Source organism: Macaca nemestrina, chromosome 10 (assembly GCF_043159975.1).
Source record: "Macaca nemestrina isolate mMacNem1 chromosome 10, mMacNem.hap1, whole genome shotgun sequence".
NCBI classification, from domain to species: domain Eukaryota; kingdom Metazoa; phylum Chordata; class Mammalia; order Primates; family Cercopithecidae; genus Macaca; species Macaca nemestrina.
Window position 1 is genome coordinate 88,841,157 of NC_092134.1, and position 26,739 is coordinate 88,867,895.

At 35.4% G+C, this 26,739-nt stretch overlaps 1 protein-coding gene across 4 annotated transcripts in view; it reads left to right on the top strand.

Moving 5' to 3' along the window:
- Positions 1-26,739, top strand: part of LOC105470100 (neural EGFL like 2) — a 435,684-nt gene that overhangs the window by 142,454 nt on the left and 266,491 nt on the right. For all 4 annotated transcript variants that reach the window (XM_071071837.1, XM_071071835.1, XM_011721849.2 and 1 more), the window contains exons 5-10: positions 21,197-21,370; positions 21,460-21,556; positions 23,914-23,986; positions 24,104-24,186; positions 25,071-25,199; positions 26,352-26,454. In XM_071071837.1, coding sequence (XP_070927938.1) covers positions 21,197-21,370; positions 21,460-21,556; positions 23,914-23,986; positions 24,104-24,186; positions 25,071-25,199; positions 26,352-26,454 — 659 coding nt within the window. The remainder of the gene's footprint in view (positions 1-21,196; positions 21,371-21,459; positions 21,557-23,913; positions 23,987-24,103; positions 24,187-25,070; positions 25,200-26,351; positions 26,455-26,739) is intronic.

Sequence of the window (26,739 nt, forward strand, 5' to 3'; positions counted from 1 at the left end):
AGAGGCAGAACTGGTTTGCAGCTGCCATCAAGATTGGGGTATAATGAATCTGATCTCCAAACTGATGCCTTGAGTTTTCAGGAAATGTGATCTTACTGTATTGCACAAAGGTCATACGCATAGGTGATAAATAAGAAGTGGAAATCGGGCCAGGCACGGTGGCTCACGCCTGTAATCCCAGCACTTTGGGAGGCCGAGGCTCGCTAATCACAAGGTCAGGAGATTGAGACCATCCTGGCTAACACGGCAAAACCCAGTCTCTACTAAAAATACAAAAAATTAGCCGGGCGTGGTGACACACGCCTGTAGTCCTAGCTACTCGGGAGGCTGAGTCAGGAGAATCAGTTGAACCCAGGAGGCGGAGGTTGCAGTGAGCTGAGATCCTGCCACTGCACTCCAGCCTGGGTGACAGAGCAAGACTCCGTCTCAAAAAAGAAAAAAAAAAAAAAGTGGAAATCATTTGCAAAGTTCTTTTTTCCCCAATATGAGTAGCCAACTGATCCCTCACAGTTTTTTAAACAGCTGGTTTTTTTCTCTATGCATTACAATGCCTTTGCTACAATCAGGTTACCCTATTTGTGTGAACCTGTTTCTAAACTATCTATATAGTTCCATTAGTCTACTTTTTTATTCATGTGCCAATATTACACAATTTAATTACGATACCTTTTTAATAATTTTAGATGTGGTAGCATAAGTTCTCCAAAGTTTGCTTTTTTCAAGATTATGTTATATATGTACTTGTATTTTTTACATTTCCTTATAATTTCAGAATCAGCTTAAATTTTGTTTCAGATTTCATTAAATCCCAAATACATAAATTTGAAGGATGACTTACATATTTACATTAGAGAACATTAATTTCTTTCAGTATTGTTTCATAGGCATTTTGTAGAGTTGTTACATATTTTCTGTTAAATTAATTCCTGGATATTTGACATTTTGATGTTATTTTAATTGGCATCATTTGAAATTTTATTTTCTATTTGTTAGCAATACAGTTGGATTTTGCACACTGATGTTTTATCCAGTGAGCCTGTTAAATTTATTTAATTCTATAGTTTATTTGTAGAATATTTTGCTTTTTCTATGCACATAGTCATGTTATCCACCAGTAAAAATAGTGATATTTATTTCAAATTCTTATACCTCATACTAATACATATGAAAATTTGATTGAATGATTTTGTTCCATCATTCCACTTAGGAATGATGGAATAAAAATTTGTCAAAGAATTGGATCTTTTCATCTTTTCATCCTAAAGTCATTAGACCTTAGCTTTATTTTTTTAATATTGAGTTTTTCAGACCTTCAAGGAACAGATACTTATGCTATATACTTTGTTCCTGAGTGTGGAAAAGAAAAGAAATGCTTCTTAGTTCACTTCTCAGAGTGATGTTAATCCTGATTCCAAAATCTGAGTATGGAACAACTACATGTGCACACATGCACACACATACACAAGTATAAGGCAGTGTAAAGTATGAATAGAGACACTAACATTCTTACTAAAATTCTTCAGATGAACTCCAGAAGTGCATTTAATATATAAAACAACAAGGCTAAAGTAGGGTGTTTAAATAGTTATATAAATATAAATTTTCTAAGCCAAATATTTGCTATTATTAAAATTGTCTACTAATAAACCTACGAGAATTGACTGAAAGGTTATTACATGAGTGTTTCATGAGATGGTTGGACATAGGAATATATGTGTGTGTGTGTGTTTGTGTGTGTGTATACACATGGAAAAGCAGTGATTACCAATTGCTGATGAAATGTGTGGATGAGTCATCTGTTATACTCTTGGTCTACAATGACTTTAGTGATTAATTTGGCAGCATGACTTTCTCCATTTGCATATAACCTTTGAAACTGGTAATCTACTGCCTTCTCTGTTCCTTTTAGCTGTCTCCAATTCCCATCCTATCATTTATTATTGAACCTACTCCAATGAGGCTTTGCTCTCTCTATTTCATTAACTTTTTTTAAAAATCAGGGTAACCACTGATGTCCATGTTGCTAAATCCATTTTGCAATTCTGAATCGTCATTCTGTTGGACTTTGAGCATCATTTCGTTAGGTAGTTAGGTTGAGTATTTGCTCCTTCCAAACACTTTCTTTACTTGGCCTTCACAGCTTGCCTTCTTCTGGATTTACTGCTTAGTCCATTAATGCATTCCTCCCCACACCCCTGACATCTCAATGTAGGACTGTTCCAAGGCTTGATGCTCAGACCTCCTCATTACGCAGTGTCTAGTCACTTCCTAGATGATCTCATCCTAATAGCTTTAAATCCCATCTCTATGAAACAATGATTTCCTATTTTTTCTAGTCTTGATCTTTGCCTGTGGACTCCAGATTCATGTATCCAGTGGCCCAACTGCACCTTCATTAGATATATAAATATCTTTGGATATTTAATTTGAATATCAAACTATGCATATTAGAAGTCAAATTTGTCACTCTCTTCAAGCTTACTCATTCTCAAACCTGAGTCTTCTCCATCTCCTCTCAATAAATGGTAGCTACTTTCTTCCACATGTTCAGGCTAAAATCCTTGAAGTGTTTCTTGATTTCAGTATCTCTCACTTGCACGTTAATCTTGAGAAAATATTTATTGCTCTCCCTTTAAAACATCGCCAGAGTTGACCCTTTTCACCACCCTACCTTGTCCAAGCCACCACTAGCAGTAGCCTCCAAACTCATCTTGCTTTAACCCTTGCAACTCCTCTTTCTCCATATAGTGAGTTTCTGACACTGCAGTCAAGTTGATTATACTGAAATTCAATTCAAAGAACTATCTGGTGGCTTTCTACCTGCTGCCAAAGTTATTTTATTAGCTTCTTAGGCCCTAAATGATCTTCCTACCTGCCTTTTCTTACCTTTCTGGCCTAATTTCCTACTATTCTGTCCTTTGCTCATTCCACTCTTGCCACTCAGGCTTGTTTGGTATTTGTTGAACTTATGAGGTAGGCCACTGCCTCAGGGTGATGGTTCTCTTTCAGGGTTACACTAGACATCACTTTCTTAATGAAACTTTCCTTGGTCATCCTGTGTTAAATATCATCCCCTCATAGTCTGTATTCTCCTTTCCTACTTTAACTTTTTCTATAGATTTTTATCACCACACAACCTATATATTTTACATATTAACTTTATTTGAGGCTGCTGTTTTTTACCATTTTGGTTTACTTCTATATTCCTATGTTCCTAGAACAGAGCCTAGAACAAAATAGACATTCAAAAAGTGTTTGTTGAATGAAATAAATGAGAAGGTAAATATAACATAAATCCCTTTGAAATGTAATGCCATTTGAACTGGCAATTTTATTTCTAATAATTTATTCTAAGAAAATAATTGTACAGATACACAAAGAAACATGTATTAAATATTTTTATTAAGAATGAAAATGTAGGAACTAATAGGAAATTAGATATTAAATAAATTATGATACAGCTATACTGTAAAATACCACACATCCATTTAAAAGGATGTGGGTTTACTTTATTGACATTGAAAGACAAAGTTATATTCAGTTAAATGAAAAAGATTGCAAAGGATACATACAAAACTGACCAGCCAGACCATTAATGATTTTAATTTTCTACATCATCCTTTTGTGTATTTTCTGAAATTTTGTCTAATTGCAACCTATTATTTTATATCAGAAAAATTATATATTTATGTATATACACAAGTTGTCAGGTCTTTTGCAACTAGCCATAAGCCTTCACTCTTTCTGCTTTTATTTCCTATTATTCAGAAATACTTATTTGGAAGCCCGTAAAAAGACTTTATAGAATCTATGAAACCTTTGTAAAATTTGTGAGCCAGCCAGATTTTTTGCACTCTTACTATGTGCATTTTCAGATCATTGAAGCAGCCCATACTCCCCAGTGGGTCCCCAACCTTACAACAGTATGCTTTTATGACCATCCTTGATACAATAGGGAAGGCTCATGTTCCTTGAGCCTGCCACTTCTTTGAATTCTTTGTCTCCATGTCTTTCTCTAATTTCTACCTGTTTGGTTTCAGTCACAACTGAGTTGAGATAATGAGAAAGCTAAGCATTAAGCAGATACTACCCTTTATCCAGTGGCTTGTTTTAACTCCTTAACTCTTTTGGCTACCCCTGTGCCATGGAGTACCCCACTTATTATCAGTGCTTTATTATACCTTTTCTTTCTTTTTTAAATACCTGTGTTAATATTCACATAGGACCTTTTGAAAACTGGTGTTTGAAAAATGTATGCAATGCCACTTAATTCTTATCTCCAGAATCATAGCTCCAAATGTTGTTTCTTAGGATTTCTTTGTGTTTTGCTGGCCTCATCATTAAGAGTAATAAGTTACCTGTAATTTACAAGTGGCCATTTTTTCCTTTTATTTTACATTAAGCGCAGTTATGTAGGGTAATAAGATAGGTTGTTATTCAAGCCATCATGTTGGATGCTAGGGCTTCAATTATGAATTAATTCAATTTGTGACTGATCTTATCTATTGGTGTACAATTTTGGCTCCTAGCTATATTATTCATGAAAAAGTTTTGTTATCCTCAGTGATTTGGCTGCATTCCTTTTCTTGTAACAAGACTTTTATAGTAATGTTATTATTAGTTTTGAAACAACTAAACCTAATTTTCACTTAATGATGTGTTTATTACTGAGGGTCTTTAAGCTACAGTGTTGTTTAGCCTTGTTTATTGACAGATTCTCAGTACCATAGTAAATGTTTGTTGGAATAATTAAACTAAAACGTTATTATTAAGACACCTCTTTTCTTTAGGCTTTAATGTAAGAAAAAATATTTAAAATTAAAAATGAAATGGTCTGTGTCTGGAAGTCATGATTTTTGGTCACTGGATATATTCAAACTAGATAATCATTTTGACAGGAATATCGTAGATGAGATTTAAGCACCATTATTTGGGTAGATTCTTGTTAAAACACTTTCCGTTCATGAGATTCATACTTAATTAAGTTAAAACCCATCCTGAAATTTTGCTGATATTTTAATAGAATGTATAATTGTATCATAGGAAATATAAGTCACAATAATGACATGTATGGAGTGCTTACTCTTTACTAAGAATTGTGCAAAGTAAGCACTTACAACTTTTAGTTCATTTAATTGTTAAAATAATCATAGACGTTTACAACTCTTATTATCCTCTTTGGATGGGGAGGGGGGAAACAGAAGCTTAGAGAGAATTTTTATCTTGCCTGTTATCACAGTTAGTAAACTGTGGAGACAGGATTAAGAGACTCTGAGTCCTCTTAAATTGCTGCATTATACTGTCTTGCAAATGAACAAATACCATTAAAATAAATGAGTGAACAAAAATATCAGAAAAATGTTTCTAATAAGGGATGCCAAAAAATGCACTGTTTTCTACTTGCTCTCCCATCTCCCTTAACATGTGAGGGAATCACTAAAAGTGGCAAGATGAAACAGCCAATTTTCTATAATAAATGAGGAAAGCCACCTAACTCACAATAATTTTGGCTCTACCACGGTAGTTCACTCTTTTTATTTCATTAGTTATACTAGAGTCCCCGCAATACCAGTGCTATCCACTAGTTGGATGAATCCACTAGAGTGGATTAATCTGTTTTTGCCTTGTTTATTTCCTGGCTTCTGCATTCTTGCACTTAAAAAAACATATTTAAATTGCTCGTTATTCACAGAATCAGCCTTAAGAATCTGGACCTTATAAATGATGCCTAATTGGGATTATTGACTAATAATAAAAATAGTTGTCATTTACTGAGTGCTTACTATGTTTCAGGCATCTTGCTTAGTATGGATTATCACATTGAATCTTCTTGAACAGGTGAGGAAACTGAGGCATTGAGAGGTTAGATGATCTACCTAGGTCACAGGTAGTAGTGAGAGGCTGAGCTGTGTTTTCAATTCCAAAGCCTATGCATGTAAATACTTTGCAATTGTACCATCCATAAGCTACACTGATAATATATTTGGCACTAGAAGTACATGTGGCTTTTCTTTAGGTGACTAATTTGTATCTGGGCTGTAGTTTAATGTACTGAGATTATCTGATAATTTTCCTATTTAGGCTTAACTTAAGGCAGCAGAAAAAATTCTCATTTCATGTTGTGTGCAACCTTTTTGTCATATGAGACACCCTATTTTTATCCTTTGGTCTTGAGTGATGAAGGGGGTTGTTAAAATGAATGATGCCCTGCCACCGTTGCCTATTTCTCAGAAACCTAATCTTAAATTAGTTTATATTTCTGCCAATGCAAAGGATATTTGAATAACAAGGGCATAAATTACTATAAAAGGTGAACTTTATTTCTGATTCCAGCTAACTCTCAAAATTCTGAATAACAAATCAGGGAGACAAGATATGTTCAAGTGTGACAAATTATCTTCCTGGGATTTATAATGCGATTTTCAGTTTAAGGTAGTAAGTGCTCATTAAAGACAAAAGGGAAGATAAAGGGTAATAAAAATAAGGTTAAAAATTACTCATAGTTCTGTCACTCAAACAATTATGTTTACAATGTTGCTACATTTTATTCCAATTATGTATTTTCCCAGTAGTCACAATTTTAATGTGTTGGTTAGAACTCTTGGTTGAAAGGTGATCTGGGGAGGTTGCAGATGAGAGGGCAGTTTACAGAACTAATGGGAGGCTGGTACACCAGAATTAGAGCTAGAAAATAACGAGAGGTATCCTGATGGGTGAGCAAACAGGAAGCAAAATGCACAGTGACCTTAGCATAACTGACTAGGGTGCTGCTGTCGCCTGCACAGGGAGGTACTACCTGTCCTCCCTTCCTTGCTGTGCCGCATCAGATTCTGTCTCTGGAAAGCATGTCTGTTGGAAGGGTGTCTCATGGTCTTGCCCTAATGATACCAAGGGAAGACAGTGGGAAGATTTGAGCCCTTTCCTTTTTGAAATGAAAATGATAGCTGACATCTACTACTGTTCCTGAGTATTTTGTATGTACTGAGTATTGTTCTGAGTGCTTTCTTAAATCAACTCATTCAAATCCTCACAAAACTCCAATGAGGCAAGTACTATTATAGAGTGGATTAACCAGATGAAACACATAGGGGTGAAGTAGCTTACTGTCACTATGAGGGGTGCCTGGATGTGAACCCAGTGATCTGGCTTTAGGGTTTAGATGTTCAACCACCCTGCCATGCTGAGCCTTGGTAGGGAGGCAGGAAGGGGACAATGCGGGGAGCCAGGGCTGTATCCTACTGAGACTCCATCCAGTGGGGAACAGTGGACTTCCTGAAGTGAATACGACTGTATTTAGAAAAATGATTGATCAAAGTATGCCAGGGTTTGTTATAAAAACTTACAACTATACAATTATCATATTTTCAGTAGTTTCATGTATTCATATGGTTTTGTACATCTTAATGGTGACTGATTTTAAGACATTCTGTTTCAAAACTATCAGAATTGAATTATGGATTGATTCCTTTTGACATGTCTTCCTTTCTATTAATGATAGCTAATGTTATTGAGTACTAACCAAGTGTCAGGTACACTTCTAAGTATTTTATATCATTACTTATTTTTCTACTCACAAATTTTTGATGGATTACTTATCTATTTAATTTTAAAAAACCTGAGTGAATTATGCTAATGAAAATGTAACTTTTGCTGAAATAATTTAACTCCCTAAGAGCTGTTCTTGTTTGTAGGGTATAGCATCACCCTCATTGTTACTAAAGGCTACTTTTAGTGGCTTGGGTTTAGGAATTCAATACAGGTGCTATTTCTAATAATTTCTAAAAGTGGGGACATGATAGCAACAATTGGGTTCTTGCCTCATTATGTTGAGAACTGACAGGTATTTCGCAATAGGATGATGCGTTTGCTAATGTTATTGTTTAAAAATGCAAACACACTTTATTATTATAGAACTCACTAGTTGAATTGATTAAATGATGAATACTTGCTGCTAAATAAGAAGATAAAAGGGACTCTCTGGTTGGTGTCTTTTGGATAAAACAAACAAGTTGGTATTTTATTCATTCTTTGTAATTTCTAAATAATTTATATTCTTGACTGGTGGTTTACCTTTTTCTTTTTTATCTTAAAATATCAATTTACTTCATATGTTATATATTTACAGACACACACATACACATACAGAGTTTTGTTAAACAAAATGTGTTTATAGACAGCTTTTTTGTTTACTTAATAGTACACTATGGTATTGTTTCATGTCAGAACCTCATTCTTTTGTAGAGTGGCCTAGTGTTCTAGAATATGAATGTATTACATATTCTATATGAATGAATAATTGGAATTTTATCAGTTTTTCACCATTTTAAATACATCTTCTGTGAGCACCTTCTACATATGTCATTGCTAATTTGTACTATTATTTGAGTAGGATAGATTTTTAGATTTGGAATTGCTCATTTAAAGAGTATGCACATTTACGGTGTTGATAGCTTCACCAAGCTGCCTTTCAAAAAAGCTTTTGTCAATTTATGTTGCTGCAAATCATGTATCAGAGTGCATATTTCCCCACATTATGATTGACACTGGATATTATTAATCTGCTTAATTTTTGCTAATCTGATTGACAGATATATAAGTCAATAAAAAAATCCATCTAGTTGATTTTTCTTACTGACTTATAGATGCACTTCATATATTGTGGATATTAACCTCTGATGTATTATGTACTTTATTTTGTCTTATAGAATGTCATTTGTTGTTTATTTATGGTGTCTTTTCCATTGAAAAAAATTTAATTTTTATGTAGTTAAAATGTAAAGTTAATCTGTGTTTTACTTTATGGCTTCATTTTTATTCCAGTTTCTTTTCTCTTTCAATTTTGGCTAATTTCCTTTTTTTACAGGGTTATCCCCAGCAGCATATAAGCATGTACAGTATTTCTCACCAGTAAAAATAAAGAAAAATCTCTTGACATATCTCTCAGCATTTGCCTTCCCATTTCTTTCAAAGTGTCTCCATTTATTGTCTCTTTCTTCTCTTTGCCCATTGTCTCTTGAACCTACTTCAAGTCAGCTTTCTCCCCGAAAAAGTTTTCTGAAATAGCTTTAGGGTCCCCTAAAAAGTTTTCTGAAATAGCATAATCTCTGATTTTTGCTAAATCCAGAGATTAAGTCTTCATCTTACTTGACCCGTCAATGGCATTTGATACAGTTGATCATTCCCTCTTTTTTGAGGCATCATCCTCATCACTGGGCCTATGAGACACCACTCTCACTTTTTTCTTCTGTAGTTTCCCTGGCCACCCTGGTTTCCTTTGCTGCTTCCTCAAAATGTCAAAGTGCCTTTTTAAATCTATAATAATTCCCTAGGGAATCCCTATGCCTTCCTGGCTTTCAATGTGGTCTATATGCCCGTTACCCCCATATTCTCATGCCCATATGGACCTCCGTTCACCTCAGACTTACAGATCTAGCTGTCCTTTCTATATGTCCTCTTGAATGTTCATTAGGTACCTTAAATAGAACATATCTAAATTTAAATACTTGATTCACCTTATCTAAACTTGCTCTTCTTACAATCTCCATCTCAATCAGTGGCATCTCTTGTCTTCCATTTGCTCAAGTACAAAACATTGGAGTCAAAAGCTAGAACTTGACTATTTTGTTTTTTAGTTTTGTTTTTCAAAATTCCATATCAGCAAATTCTATCAGCTCTATTTTCCAAATGTATGCAAAATTAAACAACTCCCCACCAATCTACCATTACTACCCTGGTCCAAGACACCATCACATCTCCTATGAATTATTGCAGGAGCTATATACCGAGCAGTATACACTGTACCCTATTTATAGTCTTTTATGCTTCAGCCCCCTCCTAGGCTTCCCCACAAGTCCCCAAAGTCCATTGTATTGTTCTTATGCCTTTGTGTCCTCATAGCTTATCTCCCACATATCAGTGAGAACATAGGATGTTTGGCTTTCCATTCCTGAGTTACTTAACTTAGAATAATAGTCTCCAATCCCATCCAGATTACTGCAAATGCCATTAATTCATGCCTTTTTATGGCTATATATACTTCATATATATATGACGGAATACTATATATATGTGTGTGTGTGGATATTTATCTACTTGAACTTTCTTCTTATTGTCGATCTCCTTAAGTCATTAGTAATTGTTTTATAAATTTGGGAGCTCCAGTGTTAGGTGCATATATATTCAGGATTGTGATATTTTCCTGTTGGACAAGGCCTTTTACCATTATATAATGTCCCTTTTTGTCTCTTAACTGCTATTGCTTTAAAGTTTGTTTTTTCTGATAGAAGAATAGCTACCCCTGCTGGCTTTTTGTGTCCAGGTTGCATAAAATGCCTTTTTTTTTTTTCACAGCTTTAAGTTTATGTGAGTCCTTATGTGTTAGGTGAGTCTCCTGAAGGCAGCAGAGAGTTGGTTGGTGAGTTCTTATCCATTTAGTGGTTCTGTATCTCTTATGTGGAGGATTTAGGCCATTTACATTCAATGTTAGTATTGAAATGTGAGGTGCCATTACATTCATTATGCTCTTTGTTGCCTGTGTACTTTGGCTTTTTTGTTGTTGTTGTTGTTTTTTGTTTTTGATTTTTACATTGTATTTTTGTTTTATAGGTCCTGTGTGATTTATGCTTTAAAGAGGTTCTGTTTTGATGTTTTTCCAGTATTTGTTTCAAAATTTAGAGCTCCTTTTAGCCGTACTTGTAGTGGTGGCTTGGTAGTGATGAATTCTCTCAACATTTCTTGGTCTCAAAAACACTGTATCTTTCCTTCATTTATGATGCTTAGTTTCACCAGATACAAAATTCTTGGCTGATAATTGTTTTGTTTGAGAAGGCTGAAGATAGGGCCCCAACCCTTCTAGCTTACAGGGTTTCTGCTGAGAAATTTGCTGTTAATCTGATAGGTTTTCCTTTATAGGTTACCTGGTGCTTTTTTCTCACAGCTCTTAAGATTCTCTCCTTCGTCTTAACTTTAGATAACCTGATGACAATTTGCCTAGGCGATGATCTTTTTGTGATGAATTTCCCAGGTGTTGTTTGTGCTTCTTGTATTTGGATGTCTAGGTCTCTAGCAAGGCCAGGGATTTTTTCCTCAGTTTTTCCCCCAAATATGTTTTCCAAGCTTTTAGAATTCTCTTCTTCCTCAAGAACACAATTATTTTTAGGTTTGGTGGTTTAACATAATCCGGACTTCTTGGAGGCTTTGTTCATATTTTCTCATTCTTCTTTCTTTGTCTTTGTTGGATTGGGTTAATTTGAAGACTTTGTCTTTGAGCTCTGAATTTCTTTCTTCTACTTGTTCAATTCTATTACTGAGACTTTCCAAAGCATTTTGCATTTCCATAAATACATCCAATGTTTCCTGAAGTTTTGATTTTTTTTTAATGCTATCTATTTCCTTGAATATTTCTCCCTTCACTTCTTGTATCTTTTTTTGGATTTCCTTGCATTGGGCTTTGCCTTTCTCTGGTGCCTCTCTGATTAGATTAATAACTAACCTCCTGAATTTTTTTTCAGGTAAGTCAGGGATTTCTTCTTGGTTTGGATCCATTGTTGGTGAACTAGTGTGATTTTTGGGGGGTGTTGAAGAGCCTTGTTTTCTCATGTTATCAAAGTTGGTTTTCTGGTGTCTTCTCATTTAGGTAGGCTCTGTCAGAGGGAAGGTCTAGGGCTGAAGACGGTTGTTCAGATTCTTTTTCCCACAGGGTATTCCTTTGATGTAGTACTCTACCCCTTTTCCTATGGATGTGGCTTCCTGTGAAGCTGCAGTGATTGTTATCTCTCTTCTGGGTCTAGCCACCCAGCAAGTCTACCCAGCTCTGAGCTGGACTGGGGATTGTTTGCACGGAGTCCTGTGATGTGAATTGTCTATGGGTCTCTCAGCTGTGGGTACCAGCACCCGTTCTGGTGGAGGTGGCAGCAGGGTGAAATGGACTCTGTGAGGATTTTTAGCTTTGGTGGCTTAGTGCTCTATTTTTGTGCTGGTTGGACTCCCGCTGGGAGGTGGTGCTTTCCAGAGAGCATCAGCTGTGGCAGTATGGAAAGGAACCGGCAGTGGGCAGGACCCTAGAACTCCCAAGAGTGTATGTCCTTTGTCTTCAGCTACCAGGGTGGGTAGGGAAGGACCATCAGGTGGAGGCAGGACTAGGCATGTTTGAGCTCAGACTCTCCTTGGGCAGGTCTTGCTGTGGCTGCTGTGGGGGATGGGGGTGAGGTTCCCAGGTCAATGGAGTTGTGAACCTAGGAGGATTATGGCTGCCTCTGCTGAGTCATTAAGGTTGTCAGGGAAGTGGGGGAAAGCTGGCAGTCACAGGCCTCACTGAACTCCCACACAATCCAAAGGGGCAGTCTCACTCCCACTGTGCCCTGCCCCAACAGCCCCAAGTCTGTTTCCAGGCGGTGGGTGAGCTGGACTTAAGAACTTGCTTCAGGCTACCCACCTCCCAGCTGCAAAAGAACAGAGCTTTGGTTCTTTCCCCACCTATGGAGTCTGCACACCATATTTGTCCCCTCCTCCAAGTTCTGGCCAGGCGGCTTCTTGCCCAGTTTAAATTGTTACAAAGTTCAGCTTGAGATTTCCTGCTGCCAGCTTGAGATTTCCTTCTGCCCTCCCCCATGCCTCTGGGCATCCTCCCAAAGGATCCCTGTGGTGCTAGGCAGGAATGGCCTGCTTGGGGACCCAGTGAGCTCCTAGGGCCTTTCCCACTGCTTCCTCTACCCTTGTATTTCACTGGGCTCTCTAGATTGACTCAGCTCCCGGTAAGTTTGGAAACTCGTCCCTCAAACAGACCTTCAGTTTCCCCAGTGGGGGTGTGTGTTTGGGAGAAGAGGAACTCCCTTTCCCATTTCCACAATTGGAGCACTCAGTGTTCAGGGTGTCTCTGGTGTCCTGCAGGAGTAATCTGCTTCCTTCCGAGGGTCCGTGGGTCCTCTCAGGATTCCTGGTTTATTCTTGCAGTCGATCTGGAGCTAAAATTCATCATGCAAGCCTCCACACACTGCTCTGTCCATCCAAGTTGGAGCTGCAATCTATTCCTGCCTCCCACGTGCCATAATGATACCGTTCTCCCCATGTTCCAACTGTTTTTTTAATTGCTGAGTTTCGAGAGTTCTTTTATATTCTAGCTAGTAGTCCTTTGTCAGATATTTGATTTGTAAATATTTTCTTCCAAACTGTAGCATGTCTTTTCATCTTTTCACAGGGTCTTAAAATGCACAAAAGTTTCCCTTTTTGATGGTGTCCAGTTTATCAATTTTTACCTTTTATGGATAGTGCTTTTGGTGACAACTCTAAGAACTCATTGTGTAGACTTAAATCCATAACATTTTATCCTTTTTTTTGGTCCTAAAAGTCTTAAATTTTATATTTAAGTTTGTGATCCATGTTGAGATGGTTTTGGCATGAGGTGTGAGACTGAAATTAACGTTTTTTTTTTTTCCCCTTAACATTTGGATGTTCAGTTGCTCCAGCACCATTTTTGAAAAAGCTAGATTCTTCTCCATTGGATTACCTTTGCTCTTTCGTAAAAATATCAGTTGGTCATATTTGTGTGGGTATATTCTTGATTCTCTGTCTATAAGAGATATGTGACTATCCCTCTGCCCATACTACACAGTATTGATTACTGTACTGTATAATGTCTTCAAATTGGGTAGATTGATTCTTCCTACTTTATTCCTTCTTCAAAACTATTTCAGCTATTCCAGTTTGAATAGCCTAAATGTCCTTCCATATAAATTTTGATATAAATTTTTTGCCTTTCCATATAAATGTTAGGATAATGTTGTCTATAGCTAAATTTTTTGCCATTATTTTGATAGGAATTATATTAAACATTTATTCACGATGGGGAGAATTGACTTCTTTATTGAGTCTTCCAATTTATGCATGTGGTATATTTATTCATTAATTTAGATTTTTTATTTCTTTCATCACTATTATATTGTTTTCAGTATATAAGACCTGTTTATGTTTTGTTAGAATTATGCCTAAGTAGTTTTAAATTTTCTGTGTAATTGTAAATTATATTTTTAATTTTGGTATCCATGTGTTTATTGCTAGTATGTAGAAATATAATTATTTTTATATGTCATATTGTATCCTATGACCTTGCCAAATTAACTTATTGGTTCTGATAGTTTTTTTTATATACTTTAAATTCTGGGATACATGTGCAGAACGTGCAGGTTTGTTACATAGGTGTACATGTGCCATGGTGGTTTGCTGCTCCCATCAACCCATCATCTAGGTTTTAAGCCCTGCATGCATTAGGTATTCGTCCTAATACTCTCCCTCATCCTGCCCCCTCCCCCCAACAGGCCCCAGTATGTGATGTTCTCCTCTCTGTGTCCATGTGTTCTTATTGTTCAACTCCCACTTATGAGTGAGAACATGCAGTGTTTGGTTTTCTCTTCCTGTGTTAGTTTGCTGAGAATGGTGGTTTCCAGCTTCATCCATGTCCCTGCAAAAGACATGAACTCATCCTTTTTTATGGTTGCATAGCAATTCATGGTGTATATATGCCACATTTTCTTTATCCAGTCTATCATTGATGGGCATTTGTGTTGGTTCCAAGTCTTTGCTATTGTAAATAGTGCTACAATAAACATACATGTGCCTGTGTCTTTATAGTAGAATGCTTTATAATCCTTTGGGTATATAACCAATAATGGGATTGCTGGGTCAAAGGGTATTTCTGGTTCGAGATCCTTGAGGAATTGCCACACTGTCTTCCACAAAGGTTGCACTAATTTACACTTCCATCAACAGTGTAAAAGTGTTCCTATTTCTTCACATCCCCTCCAGAATCTGTTGCTTCCTGACTTTTCAATGATCGCCATTCTAACTGGCATGAGATGGTATCTCATTGTGGTTTTGATTTTCATTTCTCTAGTGACCAGCAATATGAGCTTTTTCTCATATGTTTGTCGGCTGCATAAATGTCTTCTTTTGAAAAGTGTCTGTTATTTTCATCCACTTTTTGATGGAGCTGTTTTTTTCTTGTAAATTTATGTAAGGTCCTTGTAGATTCTGGATATTAGCCCTTTGCCAGGTGGATAGAATGCCAAAATTTTCTCCCATTCTGTAGGTTGCCTGTTCACTCTGATGATAGTTTCTTTTGCTGTGCAGAAGCTCTCTATTTTAATTAGATCCCATTTGTTAATTGTGGCTTTTGTTGCCATTGCTTTTGGTGTATTAGTCATGAAGTCTTTGCCCATGCCTATGTCCTGAATGGCCTTGCCTAGGTTTTCTTCTAGGGTTTTTATGGTTTTGGGTTTTACATTTAAGTCTTTCATCCATCTTGAGTTAATTTTTGTATAAGGTGTAAGGAAGGGATCCAGTTTTAGTTTTCTGCATATGGCTAGCCAGTTTTTCCAGCACCATTTATTAAATAGGGAATCCTTTCCCTATGGCTTGTTTTGGTCAGGTTTGTCAAAGATCAGATGGTTGTAGATATGTGGTGTTACTTCTGAGGCCTCTGTTCTGTTTCATTGGACTATATATCTGTTTTGGTACCAGTGCCAAGCTGTTTTGGTTACTGTAGCCTATAGTATAGTTTGAAGTGAGGTAGCGTGATGCCTCCAGCTTTATTCTTTTTGCTTAGGATTGTCTTGTTTATACGGGCTCTTTTTTGGCTCCATATGAAATTTAAAGTAGTTTTTTTTCTAATTCTGTGAAGAAAAGTCAATGGTAGCTTGATGGGAATAGCATTGAATCCATACATTACTTTGGGCAGTATGGCCATTTTCACGATATTGATTCTTCCTATCCATGAGCATGAATGTTTTTCCATTTGTTTGTGTCCTCTCTTATTTCCAGCAGTGGTTTGTAGCTCTTCTTGAAGAGGTCCTTCACATCCCTTGTAAGTTGTATTCATAGGTATTTTATTCTCTTTGTAGCAATTGTGAATGGAAGTTCACTCATGATTTGGCTCTGTGTTATTGGTGTATAGGAATGCTTGTGATCTTTGCACATTGATTTTGTATTCTGAGACTTTGCTGAAGATGCTTATTAGCTTAAGGAGTTTTGGGGCTGAGACAATGGGGTTTTCTAAGTATACAATCATATCACCTGCAAACAAAACAATTTGCCTTCCTTCTTCCTATTTGAATACACTTTATTTCTTCCTCTTGCCTGATTGCCTTGGCCAGAACTTCCAATACTGTGTTGAATAAGAGTTGTGAGAGACGACATTCTTGTTTTGTGCTGGTTTTCAAAGGGAATGCTTCCAGCTTTTGCCCATTCAGTATGATATTGGCTATGGGTTTGTCATGAATAGTTCTTATTATTTTGAGATACGTTACATCCATACCTAGTTTATTGAGTGTTTTTAGCATAAAGAGGTGTTGAATTTTATCAAAGCCTTTTTCTGCATCTATTGAGATTATCATATTTTTTTTGTCATTGGTTCTGTTTATGTGATGAATTCCATTTATTGATATGCATATGTTGAATCAGCCTTGCATCCCAGGGATGAAACCAACTTGATCATGGTGGATAAGCTTTTTGATGTGCTGCTGGATTTGCTTTGCTAGTTTTTTATTGAGGATTTTCACATCGTTGTTTATCAGGGATGTTGGCCTGAAATTTCTTTTTGTGTGTGTGTGTCTCTGCCAGGTTTTGACATCAGGATGATGCTGGCCTCATCAAATAAGTTAGGGAGGAATCCTTCTTTTTCTGTTGTTTGGAATAGTTTCAGAAGGAATGGTGCCAACTCCTCTAGATTTATTGAGATTTTCTATGTAAGTAATAATGTAATCTGCAAATATTGACTTTCTAACTTCTTCCTTTCTGTTCTGTATTCCTTTTCTTTCTTTTCCTTTCCTTTCCTTTTCTTTTTTCTTTATTTTTTCTTTTCCTTTCTTTTGTTTTCTTTTCTTATTGCACTGACCAGAGCTTTCAGCACTATATTGAATAAGAATGGTTGGGAGTGAGAGGTTTGCCTTATTCCTGTTGTTAGGGAGAAAACATCTGGTCTTTCACCATTAAGTATGATGTTAACTGTAGTTTATTTATAGTTGCTTTTTATTAGGTTGAGACAGTTCTCCTGTTCTCATTTTTTTGAGAGTTTCATCTTGAATGGGTGTTGAATTTTGTCAGATGCTTTTTCGGCATAAGTCAATATGATAAAATAATTTCATTCCTTTGTTAGTCAGTATAGTGGATTGATTTTCAAATATTGAACCAGCCTGGCATCCCTGGAATAAACCCCACTTGATTATGGTGTGTCATTGTTTTTATATATTGCTGAATTCTGTTTGATAATATTTTGTTAACAGTTTTTATGTATATACTCAGGAAGCATATTGTCTTTGGTTTCACTTGTTTGTACTATTTTTAACTGTTTTTTGGTGTCAGGGCAATATAAACTACATAAAATGAATTTAGTAGTTTTTCTCTCTGCTACTTTCTGGAAGAGATTGTGTAGAATTCTTATGACTTCCTTTATTATGTGAGAAAATTCTGCAATGAAACTATCTGAGCCTGGAGATTTAATTTTTTGGAGTTTTAAATTTATGAGTTCACTTTTCTTAAAAATTATAGGACTATACAAGTAATCTGTTTCATATTCTGTAAGTTGTGTTTTTGAAGAATTGGTTCATTTTGTGCCATTTGTCAATTTTTTGTCTAGAGTCTAGTATTCCCATATTAACCTTTCAATATCTGCAAGGTCTGTAATGAGATCTCATGTTTATCTCTTAATATTGATATCTTTTCTTTTTTTTCTTTGTTAGTTCATTAATTTTATTGAACTTTTCAAAGAACCAACTTGTGGCTCATTGATTTTTCTCTATTTTTAAAATTTTATTGATTTCTGCTCTTTATTAATTCCTTATTTACACTTGATTTGTGTTTATTTTGCTCTTCCTTTTCTTTGCTCTTGAGGTGGGAGCTTATTGATTTGGGACTTATCTTCTTTTCTAATATATGCATTTAGTGCTATAAATTTCTCTCTCAAGTATTGCTTTTCCTGTTTTTTTTTTTTTGGCAAATTTTGATATTTAATTTTAATTTAGTTTTATGTATTTTTAAAAATTTCCCTGAGACTTCCTCTTTGACATGTGGATTATTTAGAAATATATTTAGTTTCAAAGCATTTGGAGATTGTCTGGTTATTAATTTTCAGTGGTATTCTGTTGTGGTTGGAAAGCACACTCTTTAAGTGATTTAAATTTTTTTAAATGTTGTTTTGTTGAAGTTTATTTTATGGCTCAAGATATGGTCTGTCTTGGCATATATCCCTTGGGAACTTGAAAGGAATGTGTGTTGTGTCGTTGTTGGGTGGTATATTCTGTAAATGTTGAGTAGATTCTGTTGGTTGATGGCATTTTTGAGTTATACATTCTTGATATTTTGGCTAGTTGTTCAAGTAATTATTGAAACAGGGGTGTTGACGTCTCCAACTGTAATTGTGGATTAACCATTTATTCTTTTAATTCTATCAGTTTTTGCTTCACATATTTTGCATTTCTGTGTTTTTGGTAATACATATTTAGAACTGCTGTGTCTTCTTAATGGATTGATTTTTTTTCATCATTTTATGGCATCTCTGTCTGTCTTTGGTATTTTTTTGCTCTGAAATATATTTTTCTGAAATTAATATAGCCACTTCTGCTTTCCTTTGATTAATAGTTTCAGTATATATTATTTTCTATTTGTTTACTTTCAAACTGCCTAGACTGTTATATTTGAAGTGAGTTACTTACCAACAGAATATTGTCATGGTTTTTAATCCCTCCTGCTAATCTCTTTCTTTTAATTGATGCCTGTAAACTATTTACTTTTAATAAAATTATTTATATGCTTGAGTTTATCTGCCACTTTATTTTTTATTTTATGTTTGTTCTCTCTTTGTTTTATTTTTCTGTTTTTTTTGTTACCATGGGTTACTTGTTTTACAATTTCATTTTATCTGTGTGTCTATGAGTGTGTCTCTTTGAATAGCTTTGTAAGTGGTTGTTGTAGGTATTCCATTATATATACATAACTTGTAACTGATTTCTCGTATAGTCATTTTACCAGTTTGAGTGATGTATAGAAATTTTAGCTCTCTTTATGTTCCGTTACCCTCACTCATTTATAATATAATTTCTTGAAATTTTTTAAAACATACATTTAGGACACAAACTCTTTTGCTTCAGTTTTGAGCTGTTGCTTCAATTGTCAAACACATTTTAGAAAACTCAAGAGGAGGAGGAAAGCTCATTGTATTTACCTTTTTTTTTTTTTTTTTTTTTTACATACTGTGTTCTTTCTATCTTCCTGATGTTCCAAAACTTTTTATTTTATATTTTTCTTTCTGTTTAGAGGTCATTATTTTGCTGTTCTTTTAAAGTAGGTCTTATCATGATAAATTCTCTTGGTTTTCCTTTATCTGAGAATGTCTTGATTTCTCCTTCATTCCTGAAGGATGTTTTTGCTGGGTATACAATTCTATGTAAACAGCTCTTTTTGCTTTTGTCACATGAAAAATGTTTTACCACTTCTTTATGGCTTCCTGGTTTCTGCTGAGAAATACACTGTTACTCTATTTTTTTCCTTGCACTTAATGTGCAAGATTTTCTGTCTACTTTCAGTATTTTTCTTTGTTTTTAGTTTTCAGAAGATTAATTATGATATGGCTTGATATGAAGTTAAAAATTGTTTTATCTTGTTTAGAGTTTCCTTAGATTCTTAAATCTGTGAGTTTATATCTCTTGCCAAATTTGGAAGGTGTTCAGCCATTATTTCTTCAACATTGTTTTTTAAGCTCGCCTCCTTTCTCCTCTCTTTCTTGGATGCTAGTGATACAAATGTTAGATCTTTTGTTATAATCTCACAGCTCTTTAAGTCTGTTCAACTTTTTTTTTCTATCTTCTTTTTTGTCTACTCTCTATTTGTCACATTGGATGCTTTTTTTTCTGTCTTCCAGATAACTGATTCTTTTCACGGTCACTTCCATTCTGCTGTTTAGCTTATCCACTGAGCTTTTCATTTCCATTATTGTATTTTTTTGGTTCTGAAATTTCTATTTGGTTTTAAATTTTTTTCCCATTTTTCTTTTTCTCCGAAACATTCTATATTTTCTTCATTTAAGTCTGTTCGTAATTGTTTTTGTCAATGCTGCTTTAAAATATTTGTTCAGTAATTCTAACATCCTTATCATTTTAGTCTTGATATCTGTTCTTTTTCTTTTTTCAATCAGTTGGAGATTTCTTTCGTTCTTGGTATAATGAATGATTTTTTACTGAAACCTGGACATGTTTGTATCATGTTCTGAGACTTGAATCTCATTTAACCCACCTGTTTTAGCCAGCTCTCTCTCACACTGCTTTGGCAGGGGGAGGGTGCCATCTTGTTACTGCCAGGTGGAGGCAGAAGTCTAGATTCCCCACTTGCCTTTGTTGACAGCTGAGGGGGAAGCTTCTTTTTTTTTCTGAGTTGGGGGATGTTCCAGCTTCCTATATGGTTTCTGCTGCCACTGTGGTCGGGGTGGTTTCATTACTGCTGGATGATGATAAAATTCCTGACTCCTCAGTAGGCCTCCTTTGATACTATCCCAATGGGGAAAGGGAAGTGTGCTTCATTACTTCCAAGTTGAGATGGAAGTCCAGGCTCCTCATTGTATGGTCTTCACTAGTGCTATGGAGGACCTCATTACTGCCTGGCAGGGTTAAAATTCTTGGCTCTCAACTTGGCCTTCTCTGACACTATTCTGGTGTTAGGTGCCTCATTTCTGCTTGAACAGGGTAGAAATACAGGCTTCTCACTTAGCTTTTGTTTGGCATGGTTTGGGATGGGGCCACAGTTTTTTCTGTGATGTTTGACTGGAACAGAGAGATTATTATCTATAAGTTTCTGTCTTGCTAGACTGATCCTTTCTTTGTCCTTCAGCTAGAGAAAGCAGGCTCATCTTGAGGATTTTTTTAGGTCTACATTCATTGATATTTCCAGATTGTAGGCTTCTTAACTCTGAGTCTAGGATATATGACACAAAATGGAAACCCATTGAACTCAATACCATATTGTTCCTTGGATCCTGAATATCTTTTTTTCTCTATCTTCTAGATTCTTCTGTGTTTGTTTTGTATATGATGTCTAGTTGTACTCAGTGGGAGAACTAGGAAAAGTACATCTATTCCATCCTTCTGTAGACAGAGGTCACCTCAATTATTTTTGAACTTTATTTTTAATGTGTCCCATGTGGCTCTTCTCTCTGCAGGTACCTGGAACTGGAAAGTAGTGGCCATCGGAATGAAGTCAGACTGCATTACCGCTCAGGCAGTCACCGCCCTCACACAGAAGTGTTTCCTTACATTTTGGCTGATGACAAGTGGCACAAGCTCTCCTTAGCCATCAGTGCTTCCCATTTGATTTTACATATTGACTGCAATAAGTAAGTGTAGTGTCCTCATTTTAGGAAATGGAAGATTTTGAGAAATGACTGTCTACTCACCTTCCTTCTTTGATGTTTCTTTTTTGCAGAATTTATGAAAGGGTGGTAGAAAAGCCCTCCACAGACTTGCCTCTAGGCACAACACTTTGGCTAGGACAGAGAAATAATGCACATGGATATTTCAAGGTATCTTCTGGCAAAAGTCTGAGAATGAAATGTAAATTCTTTCTAATGAGTTTCAGAACGTAGATTTTACTTTTTATGGTGTGAAACAAAACAATTTGATTTGTAAGTTAGAAAATTTGTGTCTATTTCTTTTTTTTAACAGTAATATTTTATTTAGCCAGCAAACATTATTTTCTCTTCTTTTTTTCAATGAGTTTAATCATTAGATATTACAGAAATGATCACAAGGCTGCAATCAGGGCAGTTAACATGTCATTCTTTGAATTAACCTTTCAAAGCAATACAAATCTAAAATGTTAACATACAAATAAACTCTCCACCACTGAAATATAACCTTTGATGATACTTCTACAAGGATGTTAATAGAGGATTGAAAGCTTTTTAGTATATATTATTCATGGTCTCCTTGTACTGCGGAAAGTGAGAAAGGAATACACATATGTGCACAAATCTGTCAAAAGAGAAAGCGGTCATAATTTATATCTTTTCCTTTAGTATGTACTTAGAGACAACACTTCATAGAATTTTGTCATTGGAGAGGCTCTAAAGGACATGTCATCTAACTTTCCATATTTTAAAGATGAAGAAATAAAGTCCAGAAAATTGCTTGACTATAAGCCCATAGTGCAATCATTTTCCCCCAGTGACTATGACAGTCCCTACAACATGGAAGTGGCTCAATGAATGATTACCACATCAAACAATGATAAGTGATAGGTTCCACTCATAGATTTCAAGGTAGAGTATGTACCAGTGAATTTAGTTGTTTTCTAAGCAAAGTTTATAATTCTATAAAGGTGTTTTGGGAATGTATTTAAACATTGTCTATTACCAGGAAGCCAGATACTTGAAATATATGATTCCATCTAATTGTAGCCTTGCTAGTCTTGATGCAGGGTCATTTTTTCTCTTTTACTATACATAAACCTGTACAGAGGGGCAAAGTAACTTGCTGAAAGCCAGGCAAATAGTAAGTGACACAAATGGGAAATTGGTTCCATGCTCGCAAATCCTGAAACCATGCACTTTTCCCAGGTAAGGGATAGCAGATGTATGCTGTGAGTCCCAAATCTTGTCTCTATTTAATTGTGACAGTCTTTCCCATGGAGCCTGAGTGTGGCCTCAAAATCTCCACATGTCAATTATGTGTACAACTCTAGGGGTCATTCTCTTTATTGTAGTCTATAAATAGCATCCATTAGAGTTGTACAGTGCACAAACTGTTACATAACTGTACATGGTAGCCTTGTTTTTATGTTGCTGCTTCTAAGTGATAAGAGTTGGTACACAATTTACTTCTTCAATCTAGGCCCAAGCACACAATGGATCCAGTAATACCCACACAGTAAATACTTAAATATTTATCATTCGCATTGATACATGCTATTAATCAGATTAAACATGTACAAGACATAGAGATCAGTATTTGACTGGTAAATCTTTATAGGTACGTTTAAAATTATCTTGATATCATGTTGGTACTGTTATCCCTATCATTAGATATTTTGTTTGCATTTTTTAAATGGATGAAGTAAAATATTTATTTAATAAAATATATAAAGGCCATGAAGAAATGGGGGGAGGGTGGCAGATAAAAGAGACAGCTGGATGTGTCTGACAGATCATTTCTGAACCACCATTGGCCTTTGCTTTAAGAGCCCAGCAATCTGGAAGCTAGTTATAACTTAATGACTAAGTATGCATGTAAATTTTGTCTATAAACATGTGATAAAATTTTCTGTGTAAAACAGGTCATTTCCAACTGACGTTTAAAAAATTATCATTGTAAACTTTCTGTACTCATAAGAACTCATCACTATATCTTGCTGTAGCAGTTTAATGAATCTATTGTCCTTTTTGAATTGAGAAATTAGTTTTAAAAGATCCAACTGAAAAATGAGAAATGCTCAAATGAGCATGCTTTCATGACTCAGTTTTTCTATTCTTTTCTTTCCAATAATTAAAGTTAATTTAAAATTGGTATCAGTTTCAGAGTTGCTGAAGCTAGAAATTATTATCAGGTTGATTTTTTTAAAGGTCATTTTCAAGCCCGTCAGTGGCTAACTAAAAATAACTTCTCAAAACAACATAACTATTGCTTCTTAATTATATCTTGACATTTAATCTTAAGGCTTTAAAAACATTATCAATAAGAGAATACCTGGGTAATCATCTATTGTGCCCGATGAATTTCTTTCCCTTTGGTATAAAGTGGAAATAATGTATTAACAAAGACTTTTTACTCAGGGATTTTAGTGAGTGTGTTCTGTAATATTTTCCTTCGTGAACTTGACCATTGAACATAATTTGAGCAAATGAAAGTAATATGTCTCTTTTTTTCTATTTTTCACACACAGGGTATAATGCAAGATGTGCAATTACTTGTCATGCCCCAGGGATTTATTGCTCAATGCCCAGATCTTAATCGCAGTAAGTCTATTTGTTCTTGCACTGTGGAGTTCCCATGTATTAGTTGTCAGCATAGACTTAACCAGATTGAACCCCTTATAAATGCATCTTGACCAAATGTAGTGTTTGTAATTCCAGCCTGTCCAACTTGCAATGACTTCCATGGACTTGTGCAGAAAATCATGGAGCTACAGGATATTTTAGCCAAAACATCAGCCAAGGTAAAAGCTACTCAAAAATACAGTGAGGAAGCTTAAAAATCCTTGATGTTCCCAGTACTTCCTTTTATAACCATAGATTTTCACCTTCGAGGCTCTTCTTATACTATACTGTTTGCTAGGACTGACTCTAAATCCCTGCTTAAGGGAAGGCTTATAAATATTAAAATCCTAGCCATCTGTATAACAAATGATTCAGTAAATCAGGAATGAGGCAGATTACCTAATTTATACACTGCTTACTACAGGAGGATTTATTGTTTAGTTTTTATTATTATTTATTTTTATTTAGTTTTTCATTACAAGCAAGGAGGCAGGAGGACAGTGTAAAGAATATAGACACTAGAATTGTATCAAAGAAATGGTCCCATAAATGCTTTCTATCACTATGTTACAGTTCTGGGTTTATTTACTAATATCTTAAGCACATATCAGGTTTACCTACAATTTCACTAGACTTATAATTTTGTATAGTAGTTACAGATTACCTGATGGTTGTGTTGTATGGTGTATGATTTATTTCTTATACAACACAGATTCTGAATTGTGTTTTTTGCTTGAATAAGCATATTAATGAAATTAAACATTTTTCTTTTAAATGGAAAATGCTTCTCTGCATTTGAGTGATGTTGTTTTGAATTAACCTTTGATTTGTGTCATATAAATTATGTTGTTTGTTTCTAAGGCAGGGAGCAAATTTATCACAAAAAGGAGAAAAAAACATTCTTTAAAATTAAAGTCTTAAATATGTTTATGGCAAGTGGTTGATGAGCACAGCCATCGTTACTGCTACATACTTTAAAAAAAATAGATGCCTGCTGGAGTGTTTCACATTTCTGTGTTTCTGGAAGGATGAACAATGTAAAACCCCTTCTTTTGTGCCACAGCTGTCTCGAGCTGAACAGCGAATGAATAGATTGGATCAGTGCTATTGTGAAAGGACTTGCACCATGAAGGGAACCACCTACCGAGAATTTGAGTCCTGGACAGACGGCTGTAAGAACTGCACATGCCTGGTATGGCTTCTATTTGAGTTGAGACTAAGGGAACTCAGATGCTCCCACTCTTTAAAAATTTATTAAAACAATGTAATCATGAAAATTTCAAGACCCATTTCCTCAAGACACAACACTAAAGTGCCAACAAACCTGGTCATATCTAAAGAACTGTATTGCATTATTAAAAACACTGTCTAGGTTCTAAAGATGATTATGGTTTAGGAATGCTATAAAGTTTATCAGTACACACATGAAGTTAGCAATTTAAATGAGGTAAAGTGATTCCTAAAGAAGACTATCCTCTTATCCTTAATATTTCCAGAGATTTTTCTCCCTTGTGTTTTCATGAGTGCATTTTGATGAAACTAAGTCATATGCAGCATTAAATATTGTGTCCAGATTGAGCAATATAAACAAATGATAGAGTTTAAATGATTGGGACAATCTAATAGTTTACTAATACGGTGGAATACAAATTATAGAGTTTAAATAAATGTGATTTTGCTAATTGCTCTCGAATGAAGTGGAATATTTTATTGCATTATGAGTTCAGAAATATATGTTCATTTTCAAAGAAAAGTTCAAAGTGAGTTTGGTTTTAAACTTTTAAATTACACATGAACTCATCTGTTAAAGCTGGTTTTCTGGAAAGAAGTCAGACATCTATGTGAATTAGGCTTTTTAAAAAATTTCTCAAAATTCATCCAGTTTATTCAAAAACAGAGTATCTTGCATATAAAAAGATCAAAAGTCGTTCAGAACTCTGTGTGTGTGTGCGTGTGCACGCGCACACACGCGTGCATGTGCGTGTGCGTGATACAATTTTTATTCAGGAACATAATATGTTCCTAAATTTTTAAAATGGGGAGCAAAAGTCAAATTGAGTAAAAGATGGAATGTGGTGTAGTGAAGTCAATAAAACATCTGGGAACCCTGAGCAGCCAGCTACGTGGGAGCTCTGGCCACCTTTAGGAATCAAATTCCTGATGGTGGTCTTGGCTCCAGTTTGGCGCCTCCTTGTGGTGATTGTCAGCACCACCTCCCCTCCTGGCAATGGCCTCTTCTGTTCTCTTCATATGAAGAGTTTAAAATTTAAGGAATGGATTCAAAAATTCTTGAAAACTACTAAACTCCAACATGGAAATTCTTTAAATATTGTTTCCTTTTCAGAATGGAACAATTCAGTGTGAAACTCTAATCTGCCCAAATCCTGACTGCCCACTTAAGTCGGCTCTTGCGTATGTGGATGGCAAATGCTGTAAGGAATGCAAATGTGAGTATAAGTTTTATGATGAATACTTTCTTTAGAAAAATAAAGCTCTGTATTAATAAGCATTCACCCATCATTGGTTTAATCTAGGCAAGCTAAATAGCTTTCAGAAGTGATGGAAAAAAGGAAGAATAATTTCTCTGTTTTGCTTGATTAGTTCTTTTCCATTTTAAAATGCTATGCCCCTATTCCAGTAGGACAATTTTTTCTTGGAGTAATCTATTCCATATAGTGATAGTAGTAGGAAAGATGTGTAAGAAACTTACCAGAAGGCATTTCACTAATTGT